This window comes from Vombatus ursinus, unplaced genomic scaffold, assembly GCF_900497805.2.
Source record: "Vombatus ursinus unplaced genomic scaffold, bare-nosed wombat genome assembly UNPS02010461.1, whole genome shotgun sequence".
Lineage (NCBI taxonomy): Eukaryota > Metazoa > Chordata > Mammalia > Diprotodontia > Vombatidae > Vombatus > Vombatus ursinus.
This window is the reverse complement of record NW_020950239.1, coordinates 3,768,725-3,792,282: the sequence shown is the minus strand read 5'-3', so window position 1 is coordinate 3,792,282 and position 23,558 is coordinate 3,768,725. Positions and strand designations below refer to the sequence as shown.

The window sequence follows — 23,558 nt, the reverse complement described above, 5'->3', positions numbered from 1 at the left end:
TGCTCACTTCACTCAGCATCAAACCACACAAGTCTTTCCAGGTTTATCTGAAGTCTGCCTGTTCATCATTTCTTGTAGCACAATAGTATTCCATTACATTCACGTATCACATTCACAATTATGATTACTATCTGTGTCTTTCTATCCCCCCCCCATTTATGCTTTTCTCCTTTCTCCTTTTCCCTCCTCACTAATGTTTTGCTTTTGACCACCCCTCCCTCAGTCCTACCTCCCTATTTCTTTCCCCTTTTCCCTCCTACTGCCTATAGGGCGTGTTAGATTTCTATAACTAACTGATTATGTTATTCCCTTCTTGAGCCAAATCTGATGAGATTAAGATTCAAACAATGCTCATCTCCCTCTCTTCTTTCCTTCTGCCAATGGGTTTTTGTGCCTTTTCCTGTGATGTACTTTACCCTTGTCTGCCTCCTTTTCTTTTTTCTCAGTACATTTTCTTAGATCAGATTAATTCACTTACTTAGATCCATTTAACCCACTTGATTGATTTTTTTCATCATTTCATCAAAGTCAATTTATAGCCACCCCCTTTATGCACATCCCTTTAACATGGTATAATAACAATATAGCTCTCAAGAGGTAAAAGTGTCATCTTCCCTTGTAGGGATGTAAACAGTTTGCCCTTATTAATAACATGTTGTTTCTTTCTGTCCCGTTTACCTTTTTATGTCTCTCTTGAGTATTGTATTTGAAGATCAAATTTTCTGTTGATCTCCGGTCTTTTTATCAGAAAGGTATGGAAGTCCTCTATTTCATTGAATATCCATCACCTCCCCTGAAAGATCATGCTCATTTTCACTGGGTAGTTGCTCCTTGGTTGTAATCCAAGCTCTTTTGCCTTACTGAATATTATATTCCTCACCCTACAGTCTTTTAATGTAGAAGCTGCAAGGTCCTGTGTAATCCTGATTGTGGTTCCACAATATTTAAATTGTTTCTTTCTGGCTGCTTGCATTATTTTCTCTTTGACTTGGTAATTTTGGAATTTGGCTACAATATTCCTTGGTGTTTTCGATTTGGGATCTCTTTCAGGAGGTGATTGGTGGATTCTTTCTATGGCTATTTTACCCTCTGGTTCTAGGACCTCAGGGCAGTTTTCCTTTATGATTTCCTGAAAGATACTGTCCAGGCTCTTTTTTTCATCGTGATTTTCAGGTAGGCCAATAATTTTTAAATTGTCTCTCCTGGATCGACTTTCCAGGTCGCTTGTTTTACCAATGAAATATTTTACATTTTCATCTGTTTTTTCATTCTTTTGTTTTTGTTTAACTGATTCTTGCTCTCTCCTAGAGTCATTAGCTTCCATTTGCTCAATTCCAATTTTTAACAAATTGTTTTCTTCTATTAGATTTTGTACCTCCTTCCCCATTTGGCCAATTTTATTTTTTAGAGACTTGTTTTCTTCAGTGTACTTTTCTTCCAGTTGGCCAATTGTATTTTTTTAAGGACTTGTTTTCTACACTTAATTTCTGTCCTTCCTTTTCCAAGCTATTGACTCTCTCTTGCATACCTCTTATTTCTTCTCCCATTTTTTCTTTTACCTCTCTCATTTGACTTTTAAAATCCTTCTTGAGCTCTTCCAAGAAGGCTTTTTGGGCTTCAGATCAGTTCATATTCCCTTTTGAGGTTCCAGATGTGGGTTTGTTGACAATGTTGTCCTCTTCAGTATTTCTGCCTTGATCTTCACTCTTCCCATAATAAGAATCTATTGCACGTTTCTTTTTTCTCTTAGTGTTTGCTTATTTCCTGGCCTTTAAAGAGATTGGGCTCTCCTGCTGGGGAGCAGAGGGCACTGATTCAAGCTTCTTGTGTTGGGAGCCTAGGGCCTGGTCACTGGCTTTGTATGCTGGGGCCTCCAATGTTGGCAGTTGGAGGCTGTAGGATTCTGGCAGCTTACCTGCTGTTGGGCTGGAAACAGCAATACTGAAACTCTAGGGGTAGGATTGGGTAGTGTGGCTCCCAGAGATTTCCTGCTCACCCAGGCCTTTCCTTCCTTTTGCTTTCTTCAGCTCCTTTCAGATGGATGTTGTAGGGTGTTTTTGCCTGGGGCCCCTTGGAGTGCTGCTTCCTCCTTATGCTGAGGCACTGGTTGCTGTAGAATGCCCAGGCACCTGGTAGTTTTCTGAGCTGGTTTCCACCAGTTCCCCTGCCCTCAGTGAGGCACTCGGGGGTCCAGGTATTGGTGTTTGCCTGCTCCACCACCTGGGCTTCAGGATCTCCTCCTGGTATGCTGAGATGGGGCTTTCTCTCTTTTGCCTCTTTTCTTACTTAGCTTTAAATCACTGAATGGGTGTTGCCTCAGACAAACTGAGACTTGGGAAAGACCTTAGCTTAAAAAGGCCAAGGTCCCACTGGATCTGGAAGTCATCTCCAGCCATCCTGACCTATGTCTTGCCACTGGACTCAGATAACCCTGGAGAAGTGAGGCTGATACTTTGCACAGCTTTGCCTCACTTAAATCCAATTCAGGCCCTCTTTGAGAATGAAGTACAAATATGATCATGTTCTCTCATGGTTCTCCTCCTACCTGTCTGACCATTCCTTCTCAGTCTCCTTTGCTAACATGGTATTCCCTATAGCCCCATCTTGGCTCCTTCCCTCCTTCTATGCCATTTCATGTGATGATCTAATCAGATCCCAGGCATTCAACTATCATCTCTATGCTTATGATTCTGATTTGTCAAGCCCTAATCTCTCTTCTGACCTTCAGTATTATTTTGAACTACCTATAGGACGTTTAGAACTCCCTCTTATAAACATCTTCAGCTCAAAATGTCCCAAAACTGAACATTTTTTTTTGCCTAAACTTACCCCTTTTCCTAACTTCCCTATTACTATTGAGAGTATGATCATTCTGCCAAGTCACTGAAGCCCACAGTTCTCCCCGCCCCCAATTGCAATCAACAGCCAAATCCTCTGGTTCTATCACCACAACACCTCTCGTATGCTGCCACCTACTGCTAAAGCCTTCTGGTTGTGACTCAAGTCTGTCCCTACTGCAGTCCACCTCCCACCAAGATTCCAACTGATCTTTCTAAAGCACTCTTTTGGCCATGTCACACTCCCCCCTCTCCCCAATTCAATAAACACCAGTGGCTTGAAATTATGCCCAGGATCAAATATAAAATCCTCTTTGGCTCTTTTTACAACTTACTACTTTGCACATGGTCTACAAGTCAATGACACTGACCTCTGCCATGCTCTCCACCTTCCAACTCACTGGCAGTGGCCCATCCCTGGAACCCTGTCCCTCCTCCCGTTTCCTAGTTTCCACATCTCAGCTAAGTCCCACCTTCTGCAAGAAGCCTTTCTGGTTCTCCTAAATGTTACTGCCTTCCCGGAGATTACCTCCAACTCATCCTGCCTCTGGTTTGTACTTGATCGCTCTTGAGAGCAGAGGTTGTTTTGTTTTGTGGCCTTCCTTTGAATCCTGAGTGTTTATTAGCACGGTACTTGGCACATAACTGCTTATTGACCTGACTTGTTGAAACTGCTCTCCTTAACAGTTTAGTTGCTCAAACCTTGACTCAGCGGCTTCCGTGAACTCAGCCTACTTCTTTATTACCTAGTTCTAAAAGCTTCCTAAACCTTTTTTCTTCAAAAGACCAAATTTTAACTGCCTTGAAAGCAAGAGAGGGAGATATGTCCATATTTCTAAATCTCATTGTTTTCTCAGTACCTATACTACCATGAACATGGGTACTGCTAAAACTTCTAGCCCTAGCATAGGTACACAGGAGAAAGTTGTTTTTCAGGGGTGGTAGTTGTGGTAATGGTGGCAAGAGAGACTGTAGGGGCACTTCCAGTTTTCCTAGATGGAGTCTCTTTGATTACTACCCCCTTTACTAAGGGTTCAATGTAATACTTGATTTTTGTAAGTAGAACGCCAATGAAGAAACAAATCCACATTTTTAAATAGGCTTTTATTATACAGTATAAACAGTTAGGAAAATCGTATCAATTTGAAAATTACAGCATTAATTCCATACCCCAAATAAGAAAGCACCGCATTTTAAAATTACATGAATAAGAAATAACTGAAAACTGTATACATTAAAATGGTCTATTCACTAATCATGAAATTTAGAAACCTTTTCTTTACCAAAGGTCTAAGTGTGAATTTCTAGTACTATAATATTTACAAAGATGATCTTCATCATGGCAGACAAGGATAAAATGGCATAAAATGGTAGCAGAAAAAGACAAGGTGGGACTTCCTTGGTGAAGTAATACACAAAGGTTAACATCGGTTTCTCTGCACTTATAGCTTCAGTTTAATATTTTTCAAATAAAAAATATCTCATTAACACTGCTCTAAAAAAGTAATGTGTTTATAGCTCCTGGAAAGAACTTTTTTTCAGAGATTATTTAATTACATGGAAAATCTGTTAGACTTCCTTTCATGTAAATAATAAAAATCTGCAATTTTATTTTTCATGCAAAATCCATTAACAGAGAAACAAGTGAGCACAGGAAAAAAAAATTTAATGGCTAGGGAATAAATTTTATATCTTTAGTGAATTAAATGAGGAAATGAAGCACAATCATTTTACCAATCAACAAGTATACATTTTAAAAAGCTATTGCATAAAAAACCTTGAATTCACATTTCACTAAAGCCAATCTTCCAAAAGATTTCAATTACTGAATAACACTACATATGAAAATGGGATAATAATGCTAACCACTGGATAGCAAGTATCACATTATCTCCTAAAGATATTTCTGTGGAAAAACTATAATTAACACATCTCTGTAGTAGGGCAAACTTCTTCAGTTTTTTCTCTCTCTCTAAAAACTCACTGGTAATTAAGTTTTCCAAGTAATTTTATGATACTTGTTTACTGGCATTTTGCAGAATTCAAAATGAAAATATTTTTAAATTGTAAAGGCACATAGTCATTCAAATATTCTTGTAAGGCTGAGAACTCCTGTTTAAAATAATTTATATTCAGGACTGCTCAAGGTATATTTCAACACAGAGCCAATCCTAGGAATTGGTACATTTCCTAAATATCCTTGAAACTAAACAATATTTCTTGGAAGCTTCTCTATTCTACCTTTATGTTTGTTAAGATAAGTAAAAAAAAGAAACTACCACCAAAACTATGCACATTAAGAAGCCATTTCTTCTCCAACTTAAAAAGTTACTAATTTGATCACACTGATCATAAAACTACACTAAAATTCAAACTATGAACTTTACAAATTACCTAATTTGGCATTTTCTGTAAAAGAAGTCAACAAAACAAAACCTCACAGGACCATTAAAAGTTGGAATTACAAAATAATGTCACAATGTGAAACTATAGGTCTTGGCTTAAATTACAGGCAGTGAACAAATAGAAAACAAGTACAACATTTCAGTAATTATATACCACTCAAATTTATGTGAGGGTGTTTTTAAATAAAGTGTGTTAAAATATTTGGCAATAACTAAAAAATCACTTAGGAAAAGAAAATACTGATGACATAGCACTTTGGCATAAAATACATAGACTGTGCCAAATTTCCTATTATCTTCCTAAGTTCTGGATTAGGGAAAGGTTTAATAATCATTACTATTATCAGGGTGACACCTGCAAAAGAAAAATCTTGAAGCATGAAAAGACATTATCTGCCCCCCCCCCACTGGCATAAGTTTCTGATTATTAAAGCAATATTAACTGAATCAGTTTCTTATGGAATTTGAAGATGTTTGCGACAAATCACAGGTATAGTTAACAATCCTAAATTACTAACTTCAACATAGAACAAAGAGTGAATCCAAATGTTTTTGAAAATTCATACCATATAAGCCAGAGTATTAAATTGAGAAATTTAATTTCATTGGTTCTTTTTATATTGTCATTGAATGTTCTATGAATTAATTCTTTTAATTAGAACTAAACTCATATAAACATTAAAGAAAGCTATCTGTATTCATTTACATTTTAGCAAGTTTCTTGTTAAAAATATGATTCAAATACATTAAAAACATGTAGCTGGTAGATCTTCAAAACTGCACTGCTGCCCAAGTCCATGATTTCCAGATGCTGTAGTCTGCCTGTTCTTCACAAAAGAACACTGGATGAAAACGCCCGGTATAAGAACCGTAAACATGGTAATCATCCCAGTTATGCTCAATAAGCATATTTACGGAGAAAACGTTCAAATGCATCATAGATGGCTTGCCTAAAATACAGTAAATGAAAAAACAAGCAATCAACATAAAATTAAGCTGCACAAGCACTATGTTTATAAACAAAGAGGCTCAACTGGTTCCCAAATAAGGCAAGGTGCATCAGCCCAGAACTCCCTCCTAGTTAATGAGTCACACCAGAACCAGGATGAGTGCAGGGGCAGAACCCTGGAAATGAGTCACTACTATTGCAAGAAAACGAAGGGAAAAAAAAAAATACAATCACAACAGATTATGGAGCAGCAACACTGTATGTTAAGTCATGAGGAGGTGAATTCCTTCTACCGTCATTTTATCTTGGACACTCTTTTGAGGCTGTGCCCAAGTGATAATCATGATCGTGATGGTTATGTGTCCTCTACAAAGTGATCAAAGTTGATTACATACATTAAAAAATATTCAGCTCTCTGGGTCACTAGAAATCCGTATTGCCAGCAACCTAAAACCAAAAGGTCGAATTATCTATACTAGCTTAATAAAGTATTTGATTAGGAAATTATTTCAATTTTGTAGAATTCTATTAAAAACATGTTTAAATACTTGTGGCACATATATACACACATTGAAAACACACATTTACATATGTGTATACATGTGTACGATGCTAAAGCTATGGTATATAAACATGATGGAATACTACTGTGCTATAAGAAAGATGAAAGGGATGGCTTCAGAGAAACACAGAAGATTTTTATACACTAATGCCAGGTAAAATGAGCAGAATCAGGAGAACAATTCACGTAGTAACATCAATATTGTAAAGATAATCAACTGTACAAGGTCACTCTGACCAACACAATGACCCACTACAATTCCAAAGGACTCATAGAGCATGCTGTCCACCTCAAGATAGAGAACTGAGGTACTCAGAGTGCATACTGAAACTTTTTTTCCTCTCTGTCTCTTAGAACATGGCTAATGTGGAAATTTGTTTTGCATGCCTTCATAGTGGTAATGGGTTTTGTATTTCTTGCCTTTTCAAAGGGAGGGAAAGAACTTAAAACTGGGAAAAAAAAAAAGGAACAAAAAAAGATTTGTTTCCTGAGTATATGTTTATTTGACTACTTGTTTTTGTTGATAGCTTTATAAGAAAAAAAAAATTTGTTTAGAAACACAAATGTTAACCTAATTCCTTTTCCATCCCACTGCTTACCCCATCCTCTCAGAAAAGGACCTCACTGACACACTGTAGCGAGAACACAGAGGCAATGCACTGGCCGTAAGTTGCCTCTCTATACCCCTTGCAAGCATACTTGTGTCTTTATTCCAGTCTGCGTAAGACGTAGCCCTGCGTTCCAGGGCCAGTGTGTTACATGTCCTTCCCTTCTCCAGAGATTCTCATTCTCTAGAACGTAAACTCCTTAAGCTAGGGGCTGTTTCATTATTCTCCTTATATGCCCAGTGCCTGGCAACTGAATGCCTGCTTTCACTCTTCTTAACATGCACTGTAAAATCTCTCATTACACTTCAATTATGCATTTGCCATAGAATTCTATAGAATTCATTACGCTGTGAATATCCAAAAATATCATTATGACTTTTAAAAAAGGAGTACAAAAACCAATAAAGTTTAGGCAAAACCACAACAATCCATACAATGCACTGTTTTTTTACTAATTAATTTATTTTGGTTTATCAACAAGCACTTCCCTAAGCTTTTGAGTTTTAAATTTTTCTCCCCCTCTCTCCCCAAGATGGCGGGCAATCTGATCTAGGCTATACATATACATTCCTATTAAACATAATACAATGTACTCTTCATTACTCAGTCTTTCTGAAGTGGGTCCACAGCGCCTTCATGTTCTGCTGCTTTCTAAATCACTGTTCTGTTCACTCCAGGTTGCCTGTCTAAATGTCATATAAACATTCTACTTTGTGCCAAGTTTACTCCTACAGCTTAGCAGTTTACAAGTGGACAAGTCTGCCATCTATCGGTGCAAGGATGGAAATCGAGATTTTAAAAACGTGATAGCAAATTAGAACACAACTCTAAAGTCACCAACCACATCAATGAATGAACAAGCACATATGTGCCAAACCCTGGCCACAGAGATACAGAAATGAGAAAGCTTGCATTCTAGTAGAGAAGGACAACACAAATGGAGGGAGACGGAGCTAGGATGGGCAGGGAGCCATGCCAGGGCACGTGGCTTCATTCCTTTTCTCCTTCCATTACTGAGGAAGACTTCTGGCCAAGGCCAACCCCACCTGATTAGTGCCAGCTTCCCAGCCCAGCCACTGTCTCAGGAAGGGTCCCAGGGATGCTTCTTGCTCCCAACTGCACTCTGGGGATTCTCTTCACCCGCAGCTTCTGCCCCATCAGCAAAGACCCTTCCCCCTCCTGCCCCACAGGCTGCTTTCCTGCTTCCCTTTGTGGACCCTCTCTCCCAGGAGAACATAAGCTCCTGGAGGATGAGGATGATCCTGCACACGACCTGGCCATCACGTTTTTTTCTACCCATCGATCTGTCCTGATTCTATCCACTCTTGTCACCTCCAGGAGCATAGCCCATTGGTCACTGTGCCTTCTCTCCTTCCTATCCCCCCCAGGGTCACCCACTGCCTACGAACATGTCCACCCCCTTCTCAAGAATCCCCTTACTTCTCCCTGACACCTCTCTCTCTTCCCTTTTGGTTCCATGCTTCTAGAATGAATTATCTGCACTTGCCATATACCTTCACTTCCTCTCCATCTGTTATAACCTGGCTCAGACCCCACCCTCCTGACACTGGTCTTTCCAAGGTTATGAAGGATGCCTTTTCATTCCTTCTTCCTTTCAGGCATCTGTGAAGCTTTCATTCTTTAACCCTCCTCCTCCCCAAGCCCCCAACAGCCAGGATCTCCTCTGGGCTTCCATGACTCTTCTCTCCTGGTGGTTTTCTGTCTGTTTGTCCTTCCGCAGGCGCTTCACCTCAATCAACCAACAAGCATTTATTAAAAGCATCTACCACGAGCCAGGTCCACGGTACACAATGGAACATCTTAAATCCTTCTTATACTTGCTATCAATATAACTGTTTAGACCTGGGGTAAACTTTTATCTTCAAATATTTTGATAACCATATCTTAATTTAACTGTAGTTTATTTCCTTTGAATTCTCAGGCATTTTATTTTAGGTATTTATAAACGTGATTCTGAGAAGGGGTTTACAGGCTTTACCAGACCTGTTTGTAGGCAGTGGGTAACCCTGGGGCAAGTGACTGGGCAAGTCACTCAACCCCTATTTGCCTCAGTTCCTCATCTGTAAAATGGGGGAGTGGAGAAGGAAATGGCAAACCACTCCATTATCTTTGCCAAGAAAATCCCTGGGCCAAAAGTGCAACAAAAACAACAACTTCTTATTTGAGACCTGTATTCACAGATCCCAGGCCTCTGGAATCACAAAAATACACAACACCACTTGCAATATTTAAAATTAAAAATAAAGTAATATAACTCCAGCAGAGCAATGAGGGATTTTCTACACGAGGTGCTTCCTCTCACTGCAATGTGTCTTCTGACCTCACGCAACTAAAGCGCAAAGACTCCTTATTCCTTAACTGCCAAATCTGGTGCTTTCTTCTCCATCCTTACCCCTGTCTCTGACACCACCAATCACCCCCTTCTGCTTCTCCTCTCAGTCTCCTTGGCTGGCTCTTCCTCCAGGTCATGCCCCCTAACTGTGGCTGCCCCCAAGGCTCTTTCCTGGGTCCTGCTCTCTGCCTCCTTGAGGCTATTTCACTTAGCGCTTCACCTCCTCCATGGCTCCAGTCATCTCTATGCAGATGATTCTCGGATCTACATAACTCCTCAGCCAGAGACAAGGACCACTAGCCTTTTGGACATCTTGAACTGAATGTCCTGTAAGTGTCTCAAACTCTGTATGTCTAAAACAGAATCATTATCCTTATCCTCCAAACCTGCCACCTTCCTATTTCTATTACTGTTAAAGGCATCATCCATTGAACTTTGGATCCCCTTGACACCTCCCTTGCACTCAATTCTATTTATCTAACTGTGCTTGAGCCTTGTTATTTCTGCTTTACAGAATCCCTCTTATACATGCCCCTTCACCCTCCTCACTGAGCTGCCACCCTGCTGCTGCAGACCCCCATCACCTCCTGATAATACTTCTAAAACAGTCTTCAGCTTGCTCTCCCTGTTCTAATCAGCCAGCAAAGTCACTGTCCTAAAGTGCAGGTCTGACCTTGTCACCAGCAGCTCCTCAGTGCTTCCAAAGCCAAATGCACTGGATTTCCCGACCCCTCCCTGGCTCTCCAGGCTTGTCTCCCCGTGTTCCCTGCAATAACTCTGTGATTGGGGTATGCAAGCATAGCCACCCCTGACGCTCCTGCAACATGACAGTCTGTCTCCTCCCACAGAGACTTGTCCATGGCTGATGACGGCCCTCCTCCCCTTGACCTTCTGGTTTCCCTGTCCTCTCTCTTCCCTCTGGTCTAGTCTCTGTGCCCACAGGCCTCTACAGATCATCTTGCCAGTAGAGCGTGAGCTACTTAAGGGCAGGGTCCTATATTTTTGCTTCTCTCTCAATCTCTAGCACTTAGCACACTGCCTGATATGCACATAATAAATACTAATTTTTTCATCCAATGTATTTTTATTTCCATAGACATGCTTCGATTTGCAATATTGACAAGTATGATATTTTATGTCTTCATTTAAATCACTGAAAAAATGTTGGGGAAAAAATAAGTCTGAAGCCAAGGTCCCAGAGATTTGCCAATAGAAACCTCATCTTCCAAGAGAGAAAGGAAAACGAAGGTAAAAGGAGGGACAAAAAAGAAAGGGAAGGAGTAGGCCCTAGAAAGTCATAATAAAAACGAATGTGTTCTTATTTATATTGGTTAAGAAAGGAAAAAACCTATTTAGACTAAGCACCTCACCTGAAGAGTCCTTGTTTGAAAAGGTAAGCACTAATATGTCCCCCTTCTAGGTATCGAATTTCACATCCAGGCCAAATTTCTTGAAGGCTTCGAACTCCTGTTCGTGGAATATAGGCATCTTCTTTGGCTTGAACCACTATAATCAGACTTGGATCGACTGGAACTATGTACAGGATATAAACAGTTCAAAAGTATGTTTACTCAAGAGTGTGAACATAAGAATTTAATACTATGTGAATAGTATGAAAAATTAAAATATCCTATTGTTATGAAACTGGTTCAAATTCAAACAATAAGACGATAATTTTAATTACATGAAACTGAAAAACTCTTCATGAATCAAATCAATGCAAAGAAAATGGGAAGGGAGACAACCAAACTGGGAAAAAAAATCTTTGCTTCAAATAGCTATGTTAAGAGTCAGATATACGGGCAACTAACAGAAAGTCATTCCCCAACAGAAAAGTAGTCAAATGAGATAAATCAACAGTTTCCACAAGAAGACTTGCAAACTTTTCACAATGGCATAAAAAAAAATGCTCCAGACCACTAACAGGAAGAATGTAAACATGAATCAAAACAAACCCTGAAGTTTCACCGGTTAACTAGCAGAGAGGACAAAAAGTCAACCCTGAAAGGGTTGTGTAAAGAGAAGTGCACACAAATGCTGGAGGGGCTGGTCCACCCCATTCTAGACTATGATTTGGAATTATGTGAAGAATGTGACTCAGCTGTCTATACCCCGGGACCCTGAAATGCCCCTGGGCTAGGTGCAAAGAGGCTTCTAAGGAGCATGGCAGCCACAGCCTGGACTTGGATTTAGGAAAACCCAAATCTGAATCCAGCTTAAAGGCGTAATCCTGGGCCAGCCCCTCCACCTCTGCCTCAGTTTCTCCATCTGTAAAATGGAGAGAATAATCTACCTCCCAGAGATGTTGTAAGGAACTAATGAGATACGCACAGTACTTTGCAAACTTTAAAGCCCTATAGAAAGCCATTTTCTTGTTTTTCTTCTTCTTCAACATCATCATCATCATCTCCAAGGAGGTAAATGATAAAAATAAAGGCCCTAAACATACACCAAATATTTAAAGCAGCAACAAGCTGAATCCTGCTTCCTCAGGAAGGCCTTTCAAATACTTGAAGAGTTTCATCTTCCCCCACTATCCCCCCTTTAATAACATTTAATGTGTTATTACATATATGCTCACCAGATTCTGATATTTTCATAAGCAAATATTTCCTCAACTGATTAATCTAAAGTATAGGACATTTGATGTATGCTATAGCCTTTAAAATATATAGTACACAGGGCAGCTAGGTGGTGTAGTGGATAGAGCTCCGGCCTTGGATTCAGGAGGACCTGTGTTCAAATCTGGCCTCAGACACTTGACACTTACTAGCTCTGTGACCCTGGGTAAGTCACTTCATTCCACTGACTTGCCAAAAAAAAAAAATAAGAAAATACATATTATATATATATATAGTTGCACACTGGCAAAAACCCAAATTTCAAGAGAAAATAAGTACCTGAGAAATTTGCTACATGAGTACATTCGTCCATGACGCCTTTCATAAACATTAAAGATTCCTTCTGTAAAGTGCTCCTTCTTTTTTCTTCATTGAATTGGTGGTCTGATCGACTTACAGAGCTGCCATCACTGCTCTTCCTGGAGGACAGCGTTTGACTCAGGGACTGAATCTTAGAGACATCTTCCAACACAAGGCCTTCTGATGTGGCATTGAGAGAGGCTTTACCAGTGTTATGACACTGAGCAGATTTCATGCATAACGATTCACCCATGTCTAGGTTCAAAGTTCTGGGAGTCAGATCAAAATTGGCCAGGTTGTCCACACTTTTAGGGAAATGTTTCACAAAGTCTTGTCCCATTTTAAAAGAATCTGTCTGAAGAGTTGAAAGGTGGAGAGAGGGAGAGAAAATAGGAGAAATCAGAACATATTCTTAAGGAAGATACCTTTATTAAAATGTCTTATTTATCAATTGTGCTTAAAAAAAGATACGAGGCTAAAAGAATTAAATTAAAATGGAACAACTTCCAAATGACGCCACTGAGAACAAGGATTGATATTTTTAGTCAAAAAAAGCTGCATTCACTCACGCCATGCTTACTGCTGGAGTTTCAAAAAACAAAGACAGAAACACCTCAGTCATCCTCCTAAACCCAAAAGCATCCTAGGTTATATGGCTATTTCTACCACAAATGCTTCTGTACATTGCTCTCAAGATAAGGCACTGTTACAAGTTGAAATATCTTGGAAGAGTTGCCAACAGTTTTCTTTAAACGAAGTAAGTTTTTCAAGTAGGATTAATACTTATGGATTCGGAAATATCAAAGTTTGAAAATATTTTTATTTTCAGCATGAAAGAGGGAACTAAAATTACAGCAATAATGGCTACAAAGGCATGGTGACTAGATCCCCTGCGGTGACCTTTTGGGAGGATTTGGACAAGAAGAGATGCACTGAAAAGGTAGGCACAGATAGGTTGCAACCTGCACCATTAGTGGCAACTTATGAATCAGTAAGATCACACATCTCTTGAAGTATTTTTAAACTTAAAAAATTTTCCCCATCGTAAATTACTAGAAAAACATTAATGATGATGATGATGAGAATAACAATAAAAGCATTTATACAATAAAATATCCTTATTTGATTTACACAACAACTCTGGGAGGAGGTACTATTATCATCCCCATTTTATAATTGGGGGAAACTGAGGAAAACAGAGGTCAAGTGACTTGCCTTGGGTCACACAGCTAGTAAGTGCCTGAGATGGGATTTGAACTCTGTTCTTTGTGACACCAGGCCCAGCACTTGTATCTGCTGAGCCACCAGCTATCTCATAACAAAGTTACATTCCAAACCTTTTGACTGGGATTCAACTGTTTTTCAAACTAAAAAATAAGCCCAATATGCCTTAGCTGACTTTATATGACCTAACCTCTCTAATACTCTCTAAGAGTTACTCATATGCTATACTAGTAAGAGTCAAATGCAACAGAGACAGGTCTAAAAAAAAAAAAAAGCTGGGTACAACTAAATTCCCATTTCAGTTCATCAAAATTCATGGGTTTCCATTACAAGTTCTTTTGTAGGCTATTAGATTGGAAGACAGAGCCATAGTTTTGGGGTTGAGACATTACAGTGGTTCCGCCACATTGCTGTCCTTGCCCACCTGCTCAGTACCGGCTCTGGGTGTGGTGGAGGAGAAAAGGCCTAAGCATTGGGGTCTAAGGATCTGCTGTTAAATCCCAGTTAGGTTATACCCCAACAAGAGGAATGTATATAGCTCATTCTTTGTTTAACAGACATTGTCAATGACAGCATTTTTAAAAACCTGACATACAAGCCTGTCCCTGAGAAATTAGTACCTAACCACTGTTCCTTGCACAAACCGCTCCATCTCCCTACTTCTAGCATTTCCACCGGCTGCCCCCATGCCAAGCTCTCACCTCCTTCATCCCCATCTCCTGCCCACCCTGACTTCCTTCAAATTTCAGCTAAAATCCCACCTTCTCAAAGAAAGCTTTTCCCAATCTCCCTCAAAGCTAGTGTCTTCTTTCTGGTGATTATCCTCAATTGATCCTGTATACCTCTATGGTCTTCGCATGTTCCCTCCCGCAGTGGACTAATAACTCCTTAAGAGCAGGGAAGGTTTTCTAAGGCCCAGTGCTGGCACAGAGCAAGGGCTTAATAGACGCCTGTTGATGTGAGTGGGAATTTAAGTCAATTCCCTTTTATTACCTTCTATGTTATGGTAAGTTTCCAGGACACTAAGTGAAAATAATATTCATTTATAGTAGTGGAAAAGAAGAAATTCTGTATTTAGAATTAAAAATGTATACTAAGTTACCATGTCAACCACGTCTGACAGCTATCTTAAAATTCTCTGTAATTTTTAAACTAAATGTATTCCAAGGAAATTTATAATATTTTTTAGAATATTCTATTGTGGAAGAAAAACACAATATTCTGTGTTTCTTCAGCCAATGTCTCTAAAAAAAATAAATAATCTACTCATTATCTCCAAGCTTTGATCCTAAGAGAGGGAGAATGAAAGGGTGGAGTCTGGCATTTTCTCTGACTCAAGTCATTGCTACTTACAATTTTATAATGTTTAGAAACAAAGACAAAATTGAGGTCCTCTTTAGAAAGTGATTAGGACTTCGATCAGGAAGAAACCAAGGATCTCAGAATAGTATATTTCTGGGAATCTGACTGAATATTGATAAAGTTTTTTCTCTTTCAGGCGAGACCAAAGATGGTAGGGCAAGGAAAATGAGAAAATATTCCTTAATACTTTTTTCTTTAAAGAAAAGGATGACTTAATATGCTTCCTCACTGTTAATACAATATTTTTGTCCTACTTATAAAAATGTCCACGACTGAAGTAGGACATTTACACTATGTTATTAAATAGGGATCCACAGATACCTGAACAGCACAAATTAGAAACTTCATTGCAACAGTCCCACTTCTCCCTGCTGACTCACAATCGATTTATGAGAGAAGTAAACATGTATATGGCAAGTCAGTAAGAGATCTGCCTTTGCTGCAGTGAGAGTACAGGCATTTGTGGATCATTTTTTCGTAAGATCTAGGTGGGGGCAGTAAGAAGAAACACAGAAGGATCAAATATAAAGTTACTTTCACAATCCAGGTGAGAAAATGTGATGCTTCCTGGTGAGTAAAAGGTTATTACAGAGATTTCCAAAAGATCCAAAAAGATCTTCACAAAGATATTAGTTAATGAGATTAATTTACCTATCACCCTACAGTCACAAACCAAGATATGTTCTCAGGTGGCAGCTGCCATCAGAGAGTGCCTTTTCCCATTTCTAAAACCTCGCCTAAAGTCCTGCTCCAAGACCTAACTGTGTCTCTGTCAGCAGAAAATGAGCTACAGCGGGTCCTGCCAAGTTCAGGGTCAGTGACAAAAGTCTGTGTCAGCTCTCTATGGCAGGCCAGCTAAAGCCAGAGAAGAGTCAGCATCAGGGTGACGAATTTTCCAGCCACAGAAACTCTGGAAGATGACCTGCTAAGTTAGAAGGCTTCAGTCTAACATATAAATGTCATCAAAATTGCAGACTGACATAAGTAAAACCTGTAACAGTCACAATTTAGAAATCTGAAGACCAATGAAAAATCAATAATGTACATATTATATTTATACAGGCAGCTACATGGTGCAGTAGATAGAGCACTGGGCTCCAGCCTCAGATACCTGCTAGCTGTGTGACGCTGGGCAAGTCACTTAATCCTCTTTACCTCAGTTTCCTCATCTGTAAAATGAGCTGGAGAAGGAAATGGCAAACCACTCCAGTATCTTTGCCAAGATAACCCCAAACGAAGTCATGAAGAGTCAGACACAGCTGAAAATGACCAAACACTATTGTTATATAGTCCAAAGTACCTAGCACTGTACTAATATATACTATACATCTAAAGCTGCCTAAACACTGCATTTGGTACCAAAAGCAGTAAACTTCCAGGTCAATGACAAAATACACAAACAGCCAGAAAGAAAGAATTCAAGTACAAAGGAGCTAAAGTCAGGATCATACAAGATCTAGCAGTCACCAGGATAAAGGAACAGAGAGTTTGGAATGTTATCTTCCAGATGGCAAAAGATCTAGGTTTACAACAAAATAACAAAACTGTGCAGTAGGGTAGTTAGGGGTCCAAGAAAGGAGGTAAAAAAACTTGCTACCCACAATCAAAAAAAATTTTTTTAATGCATTTTCGAAGTTGCACTTCTTGTTTTAAAAAACTGGCATGCTTCTTATTTTTGAAAGACAGGGAAGACATTAGCAAGAGACAATTTCTTACTAAAGAGGATTTTGTCCTTCCTCCCCACCTCCCACTCTCTTCACTCTTTGCTTATATATTATCTTTAGGTGGGATCATAGGATTGAGAGTTGGAAGGGACCTTGGTGAATATCTCTTTGAACTTCCTCATACACCTGATGTGGGGTCCAGAGAGGTCGAGAGACTTGCCTTACTTGTGTGAACTCAAGGTCACATAAATAGTAACCAAGTCAAAATTCAAAACAAATTTAGGGTTACTGCTATTATACTGCCACTCTGATAATATGTAGAGCTGACATCTAAATAAAAAACTCTCTATATAAAATCTCCATAGTAGATGCCTGATAAATGATTACTGGTTGAGTGATTCTATCAGAAGTAAAAATCAACTTGCATTTTCCCATTAAGGATTTCCAAATTTGACTAGGTCAAAAGTGAAGAAAGTTTACTCTCTGAGAAGAGAAAATGAAATGTACTGATTTTTATTAAAGAGATTTAATAGGAGTGTTTTCAAAATAGTAATTTATTATTTTTTTTTTATATTTTTAGTGAGGCAATCGGGGTTAAGTGACTTGCCCAAGGTCACACAGCTAGTATGTGTCACGTGTTTGGTCTGAGGCTGGATTTGAACTCAGGTCCTCCTGACTTCAGAGCCATTGCTCTATTCACTGCGCCACCTAGCGGCCCCCCAAAACAATAATTTAAGGAAAAAAAACAAACCTGACCCCTGAATTTGTCCTTAAACATCAAGTATCTAAGGAATACAAGTCCATCACTTTCTCCTACCTCACCTTTAAAAAATCATAGAGTTCAATGTTAGTGGTATTTTTCACATTTCTAGACAGTAAGAACAGTGAACCATCCTACAAAGAAATCTGTATTTACTCTAATGAGCGCCCTCTAACAAAGAAATCTGAATACACTTACCCCACAATATTCAAGCATGTGAAAAATCTCTTCTTCATAAACTGTCTGTGTGTAGTACTGTTTCTCCAATTCCCTCCAATTGACTGATTTACTTAGCACGCCCTAAAAGAACAACCAAAATTAACACTTATACATAAAGACCACTTCATTCATTATCATTTCTACATATTTAAAGTTGACTAAATGTTAAATGAAGTAACATTACCGTAGTAAAGACTCCAGAAGCAGTTGACCAAGAAAGACATGGAATTAGTGGCAAAGGTTTAGGCCAGTTGGTTACAGCTAATGAAGCCATCTGTAATAAGAATTACACAGTTATATAATGCTTTAAATAGGAGATCCTGCAATGAAAAAAGAAAAGAAACTATTTCCAAGAAAGACTATTCATTTTCATAGTTCACTTTTAGCACTATATTCTCCCACAAAATTTTCAACAATTATTTACTCGGCTCCTTTGTTCATTGATCCATTCGCTTATTTAATGAGTGTCTACAAATTGTACATTACTGTGTTATCTGCTGTGGGGGGATGTAAAAATAAAAATAATAGCCCAAAAAGATATTGCGACTTTGAGGAAGGGATAAATTACTTACACCAATAATACAAAGTAGGAAGCAGAAAGAAGTACAAGAGTGTTACTGGAGTTCAAAGGACAGGAAGCAAAGGTCCTTCATGAAGGTAGCACTCAGACTGGGGCTGGAGGGTGACTAAAGTTTCGAGAAGTGAAGGGAGAGCAGGGAAGGAAGGACAGGTAGAGAAGACATTTCAATTAGATGTAATTGTTTGAAAGACAATTTGGCTAGAGACCAGCAGATGTCAGAGCCAAGAGGACTTAGGTTCAAGTGTTGCTACTGACCCATACTGGCTACATGACCCAGGGCAAGTCACTTGGCCTCTCAGTGGTCTAGGCAATGGTCTAAAGCCACAAGTTGCAGAGAAGGTGTCAACTTGCATTGGTAAAGACAGGTTCCCCATCTGAGAGTTCTTTCTCCATACCAGGACATCCTAGGTACAGTCCCTATCCCTAGGCATCTATACTTCTAAACGTCTCTTCAAGATGTGGAGTTCACCCTGCGTTCTTGAAGGCTGTCACAGTACCGGAGAGCCTGCTCAATACCTTTCACAGACTGTATCTTATCTGATCCTCTCAATGAAGTGAGAAAGGTAGATTAGAGGTCAGAATGAAAACACCAAGCTGAAGTGGAAGGGCTTAATTCAGGACATAACAGAATCACTGAATATTTCTAAGCAGAGAAAGGAAAGCAGAGAAAGAGGTCTCTTGTAGAAAGATGACTGTCAAAAGTACATAAATTGGAATGGAAAGAGGTAGGGGGAGACCTTTAGTAGTCTACTGAAATAGTCTAAATGATGGATCATGGTTCCAAGGACTTAATGCAAAAGTATTCTTCCTGCTTCTCAGTAGAGAGGTGGTGGACTACAGGTTCAATATTTCCAGATTTGGCCAATATATTAAATTATCTTGCCTGATTATAATAATTTGTTACAAGGGAGGGTTTTATTTGGAGAGAAGAGGAATAGTTATTAAGAAGTGACAGTTATGTTTAAAAAGCATCAGCAAAAAAAAAAATTTTTTTGAAGTACAGGTATATCTCACACTTACAAGATTACTTAAAATAACAGAAGTAGAAAATGACAAATGTTGGAGATGTGGAAAAATTGGGATACATACACTGTTAGTGGAACTGGGAACTAATCTAACCATTTTGGAGTGCAATCTGGAATTATGCCAAAGAGTTACAGAACTTTGACCCACCAATACCACTATTAGGTCTGTTTCCCAAGGTGACTAGGCAAAAAGAAAAAAAGAACCTGTACGCTCTAAAATATTTATAGCAGCTCTCTTTGTGGTGGCAAAGAACTGGAAATTTGAGTGGATGCCCATCAGTTTGGGAATGGCTAAGTAAGATGTGGTATATGATTGTGATGGAATATTATTGTGCTATAAGAAACGATGAGCAGGTTGATTTTAGAAAAACATGAAAAGACTTGCATGAAATGACAAAAAGTGAAAATAAGCAGAACCAAGAGAGCACTGCATACAGTAACAGGAATATTGATAGAAGAATAACTGAATGACTAAGTTATTCTGAGTAAGTATTCTCTTTGTGACCTTACTATGAAGAGACACAGAATTTATACTTTATCTGATTTTTAAGGTCACTTTTAACCTGTCATGTTGTGCGGTAGGACTACAAATCAATGAAAGAATACTCAAAAGAACTCAAATCAACTACAAAGGGTCTATGAAAGAAGATGCTATCCACCTTCAGAGAAAGAACTGATAAATAAAAGTATGCATAGTATGGTTTTACATACACACTCAACTGTGTCAGATGGTGGCCTTCTCTAGTGCAGAGTGGGGAAAGAGGGAGACAGTTCAGAACTTAAAATCTAACAATAAATTAATTTAATTTTTAAAAAAAGTCCAGGTACAGGGCAAGGAGGGCATTAAAATAAGGGTGTATACATTACTTAAATAGCAAAGCTTATGTAAAACATTCCTCTAGCTCTAATAACTCTCTCCTTCCTAATTTCAATGTAAGAGTTGTTCTGTTCATAATCTGTCTAAAGCAGTTTTAATTTGGGGTCTGTGAACTTTCAAAAAAAATAGTGATAGACATTTCAATATAATTTGTTTCCTTGGTAATCCCGTATATCTTATTTTGTGCTTAATTTAAAAACATTATTCTGAGAAGGAACCACAGGTTTCACCAGACTGCCAAAGAGGCGGCCCAAAAAAAGCTAAGAATGTCTGTTATTATTTTTTTAAAATAATATTTCCCCCAATGACATGTAAAAACAATGTATAACGTGTGTTTTTTTTAAGTTTTGAGTTCCAAATTCTATTCCTCCCTCCTCCATTCCTGAGACAGTAAACAATCTGATATAAGCTACACATGTGCAATCATGAAAAACATTTCCATATTAGTCATTTTGTGCAAGAAGAAAGGAAGAAAGAAAGAAGAGGGGAAAAAAGAAGAAAGAGAAAAACAGTATGCTTCAGTCTGCATGCAGACTCTTTCTCTGGAGGTGGACAGCATTTTTCACGAGTCCTTTGGGACTGTCCTGAATCACCACATTGCTGAGGACGGCTAAGTCATTCACAGTCCTTCATCACGTAAGATTGCTGTTACTGCGTGCAGTAAGAACTTCTGCTCTAAAGGAACACCTCCAACTCATTTTTGACCTTACTATGAAGAGACACAGAATTTACAATTCAGATAACGGATTTTTAAGGTCACTTTTAACCTAACACGTCAAGGCAGTACTACAAATCAACGAAAATAATTTATATAAGGACAAAAATTGCCAGACTACTTATTTAATAGCTGATGTGAGAGAAGAGGCCAAAAAGTTTACAATCCGTCTCAAGGTATCTCAAACCATGCTAACATAAGCTTTACAGATCTCAGCTATGATGAGAAGGCCTATGGACTAAGAATCTAAGTAAGACCTGGCTTTTTCTAGCCCCTACACTGCCATGGACTGTGTGATTGCAGTACCTCACTCTATTTTCCTCAGTTCAGGTGATTCCCAAGTCCCTGAGAGTTCTAAAATTCTATGATAAAGGTCATTTTTCTAGTTCCTCTAAACATAATCATGCCCCAAAATACAGAGATAGAAATACACAATATTAGATTTTTCCTAAGTCCAGGACTGGAAAATTGTTGACATTCTACTGTTTCTACACAATAACAAACATTATACAGGGAACAAAATGGTACAATAAGCATGAAAACTGTTTTCAGTTTATCAGTGTCCAAAGTGGTTCTACCATCTTCAGTTCCAAACATCTGTCTTAGTTGTGGACAAGCAAAAATAAGGCAACCAACTAGAGAAGTTTTTTTTTTTGTCAAAATAAAACAAAACAAAAGAACAACAACAACAAAAAAACAAAACCCCAGAAACACCGAAAGATCATCGTATACAATACTATCACGGCATGCTCCAACGACTGGTCACATTTATCAATGACTTAAGAGATTTATAATAACTTTCAATTGCTTCTAAGTACAGTTAATACTTTCAATACTCATAAACAGCTTTGGTCCTGAATAATAAACACTTATTTTGTTTTCATCATGACAGTGAAAAAATATACTATGAGTTCTCATTTGCTGACATGAGTATCAACTGGGTAAATAAGCATTAGTTAAAAATGAAACTCTTTGACCTTTAACTTTTTTTTAAACAAGCCTACTATTTTAGAGGGGTAGCTAGATGGTGCAGTGGATAAAGCAATGGGCCTGGAGTCAAGAAAGACTCATCTTCCCGAGTTCAAATCTGGTCTCTGACAACTTATTAGCTGTGTGACCTTGGGCAAGTCACCTAACTCTGTTTACCTCCCCTCATCTGTGAAATGAGCTGGATAAGGAAATGGCAAACCACTCCAGTATCTTTGCCAAGGAAATCCCAAATGGGGTCACAAAGAGTCAGATGTGACTAAAATTAAACTGAAAACTATTTCAGAGCAAGAATGAAACATACTACCTGCCTCTCGACATAGGGGTGATAGACACAAGATGCAGAATGAAACACGCCTTTTTTGTTTTTGGACTTGGCCAACATATGAACTTGTTTTGCTCAACTATGCATATTTGTTATAAGAATTTGTTTTCCTTTTTGGGAGAAAGAAAAGTTATATATATTCCTCCTTCTAACCATTGAGATGTTTTCCTCATAATTACTACATACTGTGTTAATAAATAATCTTGGCATTACTATAGATTTGCTCCAACTGCACAGAGGTTGGGGAAGGAGTTCTGCTGTGTTATTTTTAAGATACTGCATTACTCTTACTACTGAGACCTGCTATTCTAGATTACACTAACTACCACTAAGAAGGCGGCCATGGTCTCCCACTACATCGGGGGCCATCACCAGTCATCCTGACCTATGTCTCGCCACTGGACTCCAGTGACTCTGGAGGACAGCGAGGCTGATGACTTTGCTGCTGATGTCACCGGTCCCCTTCGAGGCCGAAGGACAAACAACAACTACCTCTGAGACGAAGATACCAGGATGTGCTCGACGGCACAGTTTCACTATCCCTCAAACGTAGTAATTATAAAAGCCAGAATTTATTTAGCGCTTCACACATGTTATCTCACTGGATCCCCACAAGTCTGTAAATCAGGTGCTGCTAGTATCCCGATTTTACAGATGATGAAACAGAAACTAAGTGACTTGCTGAAGATCACACAGCCACAGCACTAAGTACACCCCAAGGAGGCCTTCCTGACTCCATGTGCATCGCTGTAACCACGACACCCGCCCCTCAATCCTCCCCACCCCCCATATAAAGGAATAGCAGGGGAAGAGAGAAAATGGGGGCAAGTAACTTTCAAGTTGTTTCATGCTGTGTTAAATTTAAATGGGCACACGCGCTTCTAAGTTTCTTCGCTGATTTTTTTCAGTGTGTTCCTGGCAAAACAGTTTCATAAAATGAGAAAGCGCTTGGTGTCTTCACGGCTGTCTAATGCTTTATTTGTTCAAAGCATTTCTGCATGTATTATCTCATTTGAGTCCTGCAATAGCCCCGTCACACAGGGGCAACAAGTATCACTAAGGAATCCTCTTTTACAGATGAAGAAATGAAGGTAACAAAGAAGCTCACAGACTGGCTCCCTTTCTCACGAGAGTTGGGTGGGTTGGGTGAGTCAGTGGAAGAGTGAGATTTCCTGACTCCTAGGC

The 23,558-nt window shown here is 38.9% G+C and overlaps 1 protein-coding gene across 7 annotated transcripts in view; it reads right to left on the bottom strand.

Moving 5' to 3' along the window:
- Positions 1-5,914: 5,914 nt before the first annotated feature.
- The window catches only part of ABHD18 (abhydrolase domain containing 18), a 48,778-nt gene continuing 31,134 nt past the window's right edge, over positions 5,915-23,558 (bottom strand). For all 7 annotated transcript variants that reach the window (XM_027854513.1, XM_027854514.1, XM_027854516.1 and 4 more), the window contains 5 exons: positions 18,049-18,138; positions 17,844-17,945; positions 12,615-12,990; positions 11,085-11,247; positions 5,915-6,192 (listed from right to left, as the gene is read on the bottom strand). In XM_027854513.1, coding sequence (XP_027710314.1) covers positions 6,141-6,192; positions 11,085-11,247; positions 12,615-12,990; positions 17,844-17,945; positions 18,049-18,138 — 783 coding nt within the window. In that variant the 3' untranslated portion in view covers positions 5,915-6,140. The remainder of the gene's footprint in view (positions 6,193-11,084; positions 11,248-12,614; positions 12,991-17,843; positions 17,946-18,048; positions 18,139-23,558) is intronic.